General features: G+C 48.5%; 1 protein-coding gene across 1 annotated transcript; it reads right to left on the reverse strand.

The window, feature by feature from the left end:
• Nucleotides 1-717: 717 nt before the first annotated feature.
• Nucleotides 718-11,787, reverse strand: TMEM187 (transmembrane protein 187). Its single transcript, XM_066617292.1, has 2 exons — nucleotides 11,743-11,787; nucleotides 718-3,398 (listed from the first exon to the last, which is right to left on the reverse strand). Exons 1-2 carry the CDS (start codon nucleotides 11,785-11,787, stop codon nucleotides 2,643-2,645), a joined length of 801 nt encoding a protein of 266 aa, XP_066473389.1. The 3' UTR covers nucleotides 718-2,642.
• Between the last annotated feature and the right edge of the window lie 646 nt (nucleotides 11,788-12,433).

The following is a 12,433-nucleotide window of genomic DNA, read 5'->3' on the forward strand; positions in this document are numbered from 1 at the left end:
CCCCCCCGCCCTGCCCAATGGAATAAGATCATAGAACCTTGGAGGTCATCCAGTCCTACCCCCAGGCAACTGCCACATCTCTGACAGGTGGCCATCCAGCCTTTGCTTGAAAACTTCCAATGAGAGAGAACCCACAACTGCACAATTCAGTCTATTACTGTGCCACGTTAAGACATTTTTCATATCAACCCAATGGTTGAAAATGCCCTTGGGAAACACGGGGCATAAGTTCTTCCTTTCTGTGTGACAGCTCTTCACGTACAACAGTGATCATATCTCCTCTTAGTCTTCTCGAGTCCAGGCTAAACTAAGAACTTCCTCCTCTCTCAAAACGTTTTTGTTCCATCTTGGATTTGTGTGATGTGGTGTTGTCTGTCCCCTGTGTCTATAGCAGTACTTTGGTTTAAATCAGGGGTGTCCAAGCTTTTTGGCAGGAGGGTCACATCATCTCTCTGACACTGTCAGGGGCTGGGAAAAAAGAAATTTACATTTAAAAATTTAAATAAATTTACATAAATGAATGTATTAGAGATGGATCTTCTATGAAGGTCTTACAATAGTTCACGGCCTATAAAAGGCACAAAGCAAGGCCGACCTTTCCTTCCCCCCTGCTGCTGCTGCTGCATCACTAATCTGAAACAGCAAGCAGCGGAGGGAGCCCTCGGCCTGTAGTTCACGAGAGGTCAAACAGCCACCCTTGTGCTGAAAGCAGTTGTGTCAGGCCAGCACAGGCTCTAGCAGGTCTCTGGAGGTCCAGAGGCTCATTGGAGACTGGGGGTTCCCTGCAGGCCAGATTGGGGGTCCCTGATGGTCACGAATGGCCCCTGGGCAGGGGTTTGGGCACCCCTGTTTTAAATAGTTAGCCTCTTCCAAGTTGTTTTCCCCTTTTAATTTTTTAAAAAATTGTTTTATATACAGGTATTGTACATTTTTAATCTTGAATTGTGAGCTGCCTTGAGCATTTGCAGGGTACAAATGCTTTTAAACATTTAAACAAAAGGAAAAGCAGGATACAAATCTTCTAAACAAATATCTGTGATATCCTACAGCAGGATAATCTTATTCCAGTACCATTATAAAATTCCTGGAGGTCCTGTCCCCAGTGCTATGTTGGGGGCTGGCAATTTGCTAAATAGCACTAGGGAAAGAGCGAAGGCAGCCTACTTCTTCCTCCTGCTCTCCACTGCCTCCCAATAAATCTCCCCATTGGATGTCCCACTGGAAAAGTAGATGAATGAGAATCCTTCATTACTACCAATATAGCTGTAGATGATGACATCCTGGAGGATTTGCATCTTGTATACTGTTTAGTTCCTGGACACTGGAAAGTACATGCCTACTATCCTCTCAGAAATTGTGGAGGGAGCATGCTATTGGGCCCCCCCCCCCCAAGCTGGGGCTACCACTGGAAAGAAGCAATTGTACTTTACTGACCTTGTTGGATCTTCTGGTCTGATATGGTTGATCATAAGGCATTGATGGCTTAAAAACTGCAGGACCCTAGCTGGAAATTATGGGATAGTTATAGAGATTCCGATATGGTTTTGACAGGAAATCCTAGAAGCTGAGGAATGCCTCCTCTCCCCAGGATCTAAGAAGGAAGCATCTTGACCTAAAACTTCATGTCAAACCCTGTCACCTGGCTATGCCATCAGTCTTTACGATCACTCAGAAGCACCATTCTGATGGCGCTATCTGTAGGATGCAGTTCAGTCACCAGAATATGTAATATTGCTTACCTACATCTATGGAACCCTTTCTTTAGTGTTGATAGGCAATATGTTGCACAAGCAATTGGAAACTGGTACTTCTGAACAGGACTGCTTGTGAGCCTAACTGTGGTACAGAGTCAGAATTCTTCCCTATCTCTGTGCTGCTACTGTGTTCAGTAGTCTAGAAGTAAAACCATGCCACAGCACAAGAGCTGTTGCCTAAGTACTGTGGTGTGATCTGCAGTAGTACTATTTTATACTTGGTTATTTACCCAAAGATGGAGACCACCATTGCCTTGGAGGTTCAGCTAAAATCAGAGCATTGCTTACAAATCTTCTCTTTGGGAACTGATGATACTTATTCTTTGATAAAAGCAGTGTTTCCTGTCTAAAGATGGCTGATGGAGGTAATCTCTGATGGCAGTTTGGTGGAGGCAGCAGGGCAGGCGTTGGTCCATGCCCACCAGCTGTTTCTACTGTCCAGCCTCCATTTGACATCTCCCCTACCTCATGACACCTATGGTGTAGCACCCCAACTGCCACACCACTCACTACTGCTGATCCTCCTCTTCTACTCCAGTCCCCTCTTCTTAAAAATTCAGAGACAGGAGGGAAGAAGAGCATTCTATGGCAATGGTTGCAGAGGGGTGGTGGATATGGGAGACAAATGGGTCAGGTTGCCAGGTAAAGTGGGGGGGGGGCTTACCATGCCATTGGGTGGCAGGAGGGTCTAGGCTGGGAGGAAATAGAACTCTGGAAATTGTACCCAATACCAACACCCCTATTGCTGATTTAGATGAGCCAGGACAGTTTCCCTCCCCCTGCTTTTTAAATTAGCTTTAAAATCCAACAATATTGCATCCTTTTGTCAATGTTGCAGTAGTTTCTGTCCCCTGGTAGAGCTCTAGTTTGTGAAGGCTGTAGGTTAAGTCACTGAGACTTGAGCTGCTGTCTGCCCAGTCGGGTGAAGAAGAGAAAGGCACAGTGGAACTGCAGCACATCGCAGATCTTTGACCAAAAGTGTCCAGTGAGTCGACGGAAGAGCATCCACTGTGCCAGTTTCTGATCCCAAAGTTTGAGGCTTACAAAACCCAAACAAGAAACCATTCCCAGTGCCATGATCCAGGCAGTAGTGGCATTGCCCAAGCGCCTCTGTAGCTTCACTGCTTTCCATAAGACTATGAATATATGTCCAGCCAATGCCAGCTCAAAACCTTGGGGGTGAAGCAGTGCCAGAAGATAGGTTGCCAGTGATGTTGTTTCTATGGCCAGAAAGGTGCCTGGTAGCCACCCATGTTCCAGAAAGTTGCACCAGACAATAGCCCAAGCAAAAATTGGCAATGTCACCCATTGGTCTAAGACAGCTGCCCACTGATGCTGTGTCCAGAGCCGGCCCCATTGGACAGGCCCGTATGCAAGTGCCATGAGGGCAAAGACCTCCTGGAAGTAGTGTGCCTGCCCTTTTTTGCCTCCAGAAGGCAGCCAGTACCAGCCCAGAAGTACATAGGCCAGGTTGACCAAGCAATTGGCAGGCATAGCCAGTGCAGCAGGAAATCCCGGCATGGTTGGCTCAGCATAGTGCTCATAGCCAACGTCAATGTGAACACCATCAAAGATTCCTGAAGTCACAGCTCCCACACAGAGCACCAAAGCGCCAGCAATGTGCACAAGTGGCTCTCTGTCTAGCTTCATCGCAGTCCTTTTTTTTCCTTCTTGCATGAATTTTTACACAGCTGCTGAGCTGCCGTGACTGCTTCGCAATTGTTTCGTCGTTCCAGACACTGCTTCCTTGTTTGCATAGAAGTGATGAAGTATATGTGGGTGTGCTTTGAATTCTCCTCCTCCCAAACGGAATTTCACAGAAGGGGAGAGAAGAATATTAAGCAGAGGGCGGATCTTGGAGGTGTCTGCTTTTGAACTTTCTCTCCCAGCCTGGACTTTGATTTTTCTCTCACTAATGGCACAAGAGGGAGTATTCATGACAATGAGAAAGTTGCAGCATTAACCTGCCAATGCCCTCTGTCCAATTAACCTGTCCAATGCCCTCTGGTGCTAACCCACCCCCCTTTCCCTTATCTGCACCCTCCCCCCCCACTCCTGCGAGCAGGCTTGCCTATGTAGGACTGCGCAGAAGCACATGCCTAGTCTGGCTTTTCTTTAGCAGCCACTCTGGTCACACTAGTTCCAGTGTTTGCAGTTATGAAACAACTGCAGTGGCAGGATTGGCTGTTGGTGACATCACTACACAGTGGGGTGGAAATAAGGTTGTTTCTTGCCAAGATCTTGTGTTTGTAACCATGGGGATAGCAAGAGCTAGGATCTGTTGAGATGTTCCCATGGCCCTAGGCCGGCAAGAAGACATCCTGTCCTTCAAAGCACATGCTATTTATTTCAGAGGCATTGCTACCAACTGCTTTAAAAGAACTATAGTATGTACATGACTGCTCAGCATAAGCCACCCACGGCAAAGCTGTGCGCTCCAGGGAGGAATATAAACCAGTAGTAACAGTGGCCAAAAATAAACAGACAATATTTGGAAGCTGATCCTAAATGTTATACAGGAAATTCCTGAAAATGCAAAGCTAGTACTATTTGGAATTTCAGGGCAGGAAGACATATTGCCTCAACAAACACATTCCCCAAGCTGTACTTGTCCAACATAGGGCAAACGCTTGGTAGGTACAACATACAGTATGCGCAGAAGAATCCTTAGCTAGGAAAGGGAAAGCTAAACTCATCCTCTACCAGCTGTTTCTCACCTGCAAATAATTCTTTCAAGCTTCACTGTATTTCCCATCTCTGAACTGCTGGGGAGGGGAAAACAGAAGGGATAATGGCAAAGAGGGGAGAGTTGAGCACTGTCGTAAACTTAGGGGGGTTTGGGGTGCTCAGAGTTCTTAGTTCTTGAACCCCAAAGCCCTCAAGGCCCCCCCGTCCAGTAGTACTGCCACCACCCTGTATGTGCCAGTGCCTCAGTCCAGGGACATTGAGACCCTCTAGGCTTAAATCTATCCCTTGCAGACACTGAGCTCTTTCTCCAATTAAAGCTTCAGTCCTCAAGTTACTAGACCTCAACGGGCACTCGGTAGCTTGCTGACCGGCTAGGCAGGATTCTGAAACTTTGTCCCCAACGGACAATGAAACAACTTGGTAAAAGATATTTTAGTTTATTAAGTACATAAGGTTACATAAGGCAGCAAATGCTAGAGGCATAAACATCTAGGAAACATATCAGCAATAAAATAATAAAGCTAACTGGCTGTCTCTATTAATACCTATCTCTCACCTGGGTCACTCTTGTAGATCTCTTATCTCCAGGCTACCTGTGAGGCCAGATGCCCATGGTGGACAATCGAGCTCACAGCGTGCAGGATGTTGCACCCAAAAACTCTACCCAAGAAGAACTCATTATTATCCTTCTTGTGCTAATAGTAAGGAGGTGACTTCATACTTATTTAGACTGTCAAATCAGAAACTTTTGAGGTCAGAACCTTCTAGAAGTGGGTCTGGTTGCTAGTCCTCCTAGTTCTTACCCCTCCCCACTGGAGATCCATAGCTGCATTCCATTCCGCTTGATCAGGCACCCCTCAGTCTACTGAGCTGTTCTTGTTTGTTTACTCACATTCTTGCAGCTAGGAACTGCTAGCCACTTCTCCGTTACTGACTTAGTTTGGTTCAGGCTTTACATGTTAACCTAGGCCTAAACTGTACATATTCATGACAAGCACCCCCTCCCGCCTGTTGCTTCTCTCTTGCAACCCCCTCCCTTCCAAAAAACTTTGTTCCTTGTTCTGTGTAGTTTTGCTCTCTGACATTTTAGGGGAAACACAGATTTGGAGTTTAGATAGTGCTTGGTTTCAGAAGCTAAACAAGAGTATAGCCTACCACTGGGGGGGGGGGGGAAATCATCTGTACTTAAAAGTATGATTGGTTCTTAAAGAGCTGGAAAATGCAAGTGACACAGAAATTACCACATTTTGTAATACAAGTCCAGACTAACTTATTATACATTTGAAACAAGCTCTTCATGGCTTCTTGGAACTATCTACTGCTCCTCTACATGTAAACTAGTCTTGCTTCTCGTGGGCTGTGTCCTTGGAGCAAAATTTTTCCCCCTTCTTCTTTCTCCACGGAAAGAAGACTCCCCCTTTGCCACTGAGAAGAACTGGCAGAGGAGAAATTGGCCTGGGGGAATACACATGTACCATGTGGGCATTTCTACTGAGCTGAGGGGGGCATGGTTGTCCACCTACAAATTTTTCACAGGTTTATTTGTGATAGCACAGACATAATGTTATCTGAGTAGTCAGTGTGGCTATCCTCTAACTCAGGTTCACTGCTTGTGTTACACATGTACCGTCGTCTGTAAATGCATAGTTGTATTCCACCTGTTTCTTCCCCATACACCTACAGGTTAAATAATTTGCAGGGGGGCAGCTTAAAAAAAACCAGTTAGATAACTGAGAGGAGTATGAAGTATTCCCACTTCAAAGAGGTGCATGTTGCTGCTGTTGCTCCTTCGGTCAGACTTCACGTGGGTTGTCAGACCATGTGAAATCTTTTGGAATATATGTTCATCCAGTTTTCCATTGTTCTTTGAATTTGCTCTTGGTCTCATATATATAGGATGAAAATCTACTATTGCCATTTTTAGTTGCTACTGCCTCTTCAGTGTGGATTGTGCCCCTCCTTTCCCTACAGTGGCCACAGAAACACAAGAGTCCAATGAGGAGGACGTTTTTGTGTGTGGCTGTTTTTATATCTTTTTTTACTATCTTTTGTAAGCTGCCTTGAGGGCCCCCAAAGGGATGAAAGGATGGGGTAGAAATCTTTTAAATATCAGTCAGAATCTTATCAAAGTTCTACACAAGTGACAAATTAAAAAAATAATGGGGCACTAGGGAAGGATGATTCTCTTTCAGGAATTTATGTGCACTGAAGCATACAACCACCTAATTTTCTTTTTTAAACCAAAACTGAAATACAAATGTACTCAGAAAGTGCAGGCAACTAAACCCAAGCAAAAAGTCCATGCGCAAACATTTGAAAATGGCAGCTGTGAAAGAGAGGAAGTGAATGAGGAATAAAACACTGAGATGTAGGGTGGGATTGCATTTGAAAGCATGTTCTTTGCAAGGCAGGTAGTAGTAGTAGTAACTTTATTGTCATTGTGCTACAGCACAACAAAATTTATACACCTTTGAGATACAAGCATAAATATATACAACAATTCCAACAGTCACACTCTACACACTCACCCACACTTTCTATACAACATGCATCATAATATAAAAACAGTATAACAGACCATAATGCCCAGGAGCATGGTAACAACTATATTGCCTTATTCAACGTAATTATGGCTGTGGGATAAAAACTGTTCAGGAATTGTGTGGTGCGTGCTCTAATCGTTCTGTATCGTCTACCCAAAAGCCCAGGCATGGCAAAACCACTGCCCGTGAGCCTGCATGCGAAAAACACTAATAGAGTGAAAAAGTACATTTGTATTGAACAAAGAAAGTGCAGTCATATGGTATTTGTTACAAATAAAACATTACAGTTGTATAATCCTCTTGTGATGACCACTTCAAGTCACTTAACTTTTCTGGTGAATTTAGTGGAATAGACACAAACATATTAAATGTATACTTATTTTAAACAATAAACATTTCCTCCTCCCAAAACAGTGCAGTGCATGGCCCAACACATTTGGGGCCTGAGATGGAAAATATAACCACTGACTCTGCCATTGCAAATTCACACCTCACTTTATGACCCCACCCCTCCAGTGGCCTGCTGTCCAGCTGCATTCTGAGTAGGATCCTGAGTCTGGTGAAACAGCAACAAGTTCTCTGACAGTAAAGGATAGCTGGGATGCAACAAGTATGTGGGAGTGGGAGACAGACTGTAACATTTTCTCCCTGCATCTTATCTCTGCTTGCTTGCCACCTGCTACCCAACAGCTACCCACAGCTGCAGAGTTGAAGATGCCTCCACATCTGTTTCTCAACTCCACAAGCTGGGGCAGGAAACCCACAGTTGTTTCAGATGCAGTTAGGTATGGCTTGGCAAAACTGCAGGGGGGGGAGGCCTAACTATTTGACCTATTTGATGCCAGTTTATCAAAAAATAACAATGTTAGATTTTATTTTTGAGTGTATGCAGCATGAAATGGGCATCATTTAGCTATAGAGTTGCACCTTTGGACTGTTTCAGTGCTTTTAACAGTATTTAACAGGCTGGTATTGGCCTGGTATTTAAAAGACAGAGTCTTTTCTGGGACAGAGATAAGTATCTCTGTATCAGGTTATGGTTAAAAACTCAGAAGCAGAACCAAGGAAACAAAAAAACTGTGGTGCCATATCAGGGACATCGTGACAAAATGAGGTGGCACTGGTTCTCACTACTTTGTCACACTCTAGCATGAACATGTAACAGAAGCATACCACAGTGGCTACTATAATCTGAGGCAGAGACAAGTTCAGCCTTTACTTCAGTGGCATTTCCAAGTACACCCTTTTATTTTCTTCCATGTAAATGAATTGTTGGCATTCTCTCTTTGAAGAAAAGTAAAGCACCCGAGGACACTGTTGCTGTGATGGACCAACCCTCCAAAATGAACAGTAGGTGACTCAGCCCTCATTGACCAGGATCCTGCAAAGGGTTGTAACACCAGACTGTTTTACAGCCAGTGACAATGGCTGGCATCAATGGACAGCTGCCCAGACCCCTCAAAAAGGCTCACAGCTTATTCCAAGACTCTCTGTGTCCACAGCCTTTGTGTGGTGGTGACAGAATTACTATCTTTATGCCCAAACTGATAGGAAAGGGTTCATGAGAGGCAGTTTGCCAATTCTCCTTTGAAGTCTGAAATAGGTCCCGTGCTGTGGGTGAGGAGGGTATACAGGCCCCAAGGTCACTCACCCATGTGCCACCAGTCACAATGCAACTTTCTGTTTGTCTAATAGAACTTGTTTGCAGGTTCCAGCGGGTGAGCTGTGTTAGGGCCAAATACTATCCAACTTTCCAGAGCTGGTGCAGAAGTGTCAATGAGGCACGCACTGTATCCTGTGGTAGGAGGGTAGCCACAGAGGTCTCCTCCAGTAAGGGAATGTTTGTTCCTTTTCCTCAGGGCTGCACTGTAGCTGCACCAGCACTGGAAAGTTGGACAGGATTGAGCCCTTAGTTTGTTATAGCAAAAACAACAAAGAATTTTGTGGCAACTTTATTATAAACTTTTGCAACTTTGGGGTAGAATCCATAGCTCTCAGAACATGCTTTACATGCAGAAGGCCCTAGCCAGGTTCAATCACCAACACACCTAGGTCAGAAAAAACTGTCTGCAACCTTGGAGAGTCACTGCCAGTAGTATCCAATTTGCCAGCACTGATGCAGCCATGCCAAAGGGGCATGCACTGCATCCTGCAGTGGGGGGGGGGGCAGTCATGGAGGCCTCCTCAAGATAAGGGAACATTTGTTTCCTTACTTTGGAGCTGCATTGTGGCTGCATTGGCACTGTAAAGTTGATTAGTATTGGGCCCAATGTCACATTACTGAGCTATTGGACCAATTGTCTAATTAAAGGTACCTTTCTAGTTATAGTCCATTTCAAGAAGCACTAGGATTTTATTCAATTGTTTATATACATGCAGTATTTGATCTAATTATTGCTATGCATTTGATAAACAGGACTGTAGTCGTCAAAGTTTATACTACCATAACTTTGGGCCCAATCCTATTCAAGTTTCTAGCACTGGTGCAGCTGCAATGCAGTCCTGAGGTGAGGGAGGCAACATTCCCTTATTTTGTGGAGGCAACCATAACTACCTCCCACCACAGGAAGCAGTGCACACTGGTGGTGTAGCTGGAAGGGTGCAGAGCAGTCCCTCCCTTCGGTGCCATTCCTGGCAAGGGAGCAAAACGGAGCCTTACGACTCTCCGCCAGACTGGGTGCTCCACCCCCTTCCAGCTACACCACTGGCACACACCCAAATGATACAACTACACCAGTGCTGGAAAGTTGGATAGGATTTGGCCCTGTGCCTGTAAGCTAACACAACAGTCTTCACTGCACCAGTTCAGCCTCAGAAGTGTGCAGATGTTGAAAAGCAAGGCAGCTCCCATCCATTTTTCTTGTGACAGTTTGTTTTCTTTGAGTTCAAAAATATATGATTGCAATTAGAGCATGGAAAACAGGGCAACCACCACTTGCCCCTTACAATTCAGTTACTCTGTGTGTGTGTGTGACCTGTTTTGCCCTCACAACAACCCTGTGAGGTTGGGGAGGCTGAGAGAAAGAGACTGGCCAAGGTCACCCAGGAAGCTTCGTGGCTGGGGGGATTTGAACCCGGATCTCCCAGGGGGGACGGAGGAGGCAGCCGAGGCCCCTACGGAGCCTTCCGCGCCGCGGAAGCCTTGTAAGCCGCGCTGAAGGCTCCGTGGGGGCCGGGAAGCGGCACGTCTCCTCCGAAGTCGGAGGGAGCGCGTATACCGCTTCCCCTGCGCCTCGGAGGGACACCCTCCAAAGCGCAGGAGGGGCGACCCGGGCCGGGAGGCTTCCCCTGCGCCACGGAGGGACACCCTCCGAGGCGCAGGAGCTGCGACCCAGGCCGGGAAGCGGCACGCGTCGCCTCGGACTTCGGAGGGGGCGTGCGCCGCCTCTCAGGGACGCCCTCAGAGGCGGAGCAGAGCCGCCCAGGAGCGCTCCAGGTCTCAGCCCACCTCCCAGCCCACTGACCACCTAGCTCATTTCCCCCCGTTCTTTTACTCGAGCGAGGCAGGCGCTCTGGCTCAGCTAGGCGGCGTCCGCGTGGTGCACGCGCACAGGACCGCGCACGACAGTTGCTGCTGCGCCGTGCGCGTGCCCAGCGGCACGAGGAAGCGAGTTTCTCTTTAAAAAAACGAAGAGTCGCAGCCGCTTCTCCCCCGAGCGGCGCAGCAGCCCACAACACAAGCCTGCTGGCAGGGTGCGCCTGCGCGTCCTGAAAAGTGGTTGTGAAAATCACGGCTTCCCCGCGCAGGCGTTTGAGCGAAGCGGCTCCAGTGCAGCGCGGAAGAAAAAGTATTAACCATGTCTGCGCTCGCGCGCCCCCCTCGCACTCCTTCCTGACTTGAGGAAAACTGAACTGCGTTCAGACAGCCCGAGGTCTGTCTCCTAGCAACCACATTGGTTTCCAAGCGCCATCTTGAGTAGGCACATCCGGGTAGCGCACAGCCGCCATCTTGAGCGACAGCTGCAGACCACCTTCGGTCGCCATCTTGGAAAGACTCGCGGCGCGTTCCAGAGTTTTCGTAACGCGCCATCTTGTTCCCGCCTTCCACATCCGGGCAACGCGGCGCCATCTTGTTTGACTCTTCATCCGGGCCATTCTCGCAATTTTGGAGCCATTTTGAGAAGCGCCAATCGCTGAGGACTGGGGGTGTCACCATTTTGGCGAGGCTCCCCCCTGCGCGGGGCAAGGAGCGATTAGGCCGCCATCTTGAATATCCGGGCATTCAGAGCCACGCCATGTTTAATTTGTCACGAGACGCGAGCCACATCCGGGCATTTATTACGGAGGCTTCTTGAAACTGAGGGAGAAGCCATCTTTGAATGGTGTTCCTCCCATCCGGGTATTCAAGAAGCAGCCATCTTGGATGCGTATAGCCCTCGAAGGCTGCTCAGTGGCCATATTGAATCGCCAATGCTACGGGACATCGGCATACGGGCATTTTGTAAAAAACGCCATTTTGGTCTCTGTTTCAAAGGAAGGCAGCACATCCGGGAATTTCGTGACTCCATCTTTGTTTTGTATTTTGTGGGGGTGGGACCAAGATGGCGGCTTCCAGGAAAGCATGAAACCTGGAAGTCTTCATCAGAGGGAGGACTGCAAACAGTGTGCTCTAAAGGCCCTTTCAGACCCTCAATTAACTGCGGGAGTCGCAGGCTGCGCAATAAACCAGGGGCGCATTCAGCAGGGGGCGAGCTCCTGCAGTCGCTCTGAGGCGCCCAGAGACGCTTACTTTGTCCCCCCCGCAGGGCACCTCCTGCCTGCACACGCAAAGCCCGGGCTGGACCTGCCCAGAGTCGCTCCATAGTCCTGTTTGCGGGGAGGGAAGCGCACGGCGCCTCCCCGTAGAGGGCTCGTGATTGGAGGGCGTCCGTTTGAAACAGAGGGTGGAGTTTCCCCTCAACATGGCGCTGCCCACGCCGTGTCTTGTTACGCAGCTGAACGTGGAAACGACACCACGAGTAACACTGCGGCAAATGCCGCTGCCACCTCCGTCCCCAGCATTTCCTAACGCCGCCTACAAAAGAAAGAAGGCTGCGAGCCTCCACCAATATGGCGCCATCCAAGCTGCCCTGCCCACTTCAAAATGGCGGCGCCCTGGTGGGAGGGGTTCCGTACAGAGCTTTGGCTCCGCCCATCGCCGCCGCCGAGGAAGAGAGACTCCTCACAGGCGCAAGATGGCGGCTCCCAGGGCGGCGTGAAGGCGCCTGGAGCCCGCAGCTTGCCCGTCGGTGCCGTACAGCGGGGGTGGATCGAGCGGCCCGCTGTGCCTGGAAGCCCGAGGGAGGGAGCCCTGGCCCAGGACGCCGGGGAGGGAGCAGGCAAGATCGAAGAAGGAGAGGCGCCGGGTGGGGGACGAAGGGGAGGCGGCTTCTCCCTCCCTGCGGCCGCCATTTTCCGTCCGGGCACACAAGATGGCGGCTCCCAGGGCCGGGCTCTGAGCGGGGGCCG

This window comes from Tiliqua scincoides, chromosome 2 (assembly GCF_035046505.1).
Source record: "Tiliqua scincoides isolate rTilSci1 chromosome 2, rTilSci1.hap2, whole genome shotgun sequence".
Classification (NCBI taxonomy): domain Eukaryota; kingdom Metazoa; phylum Chordata; class Lepidosauria; order Squamata; family Scincidae; genus Tiliqua; species Tiliqua scincoides.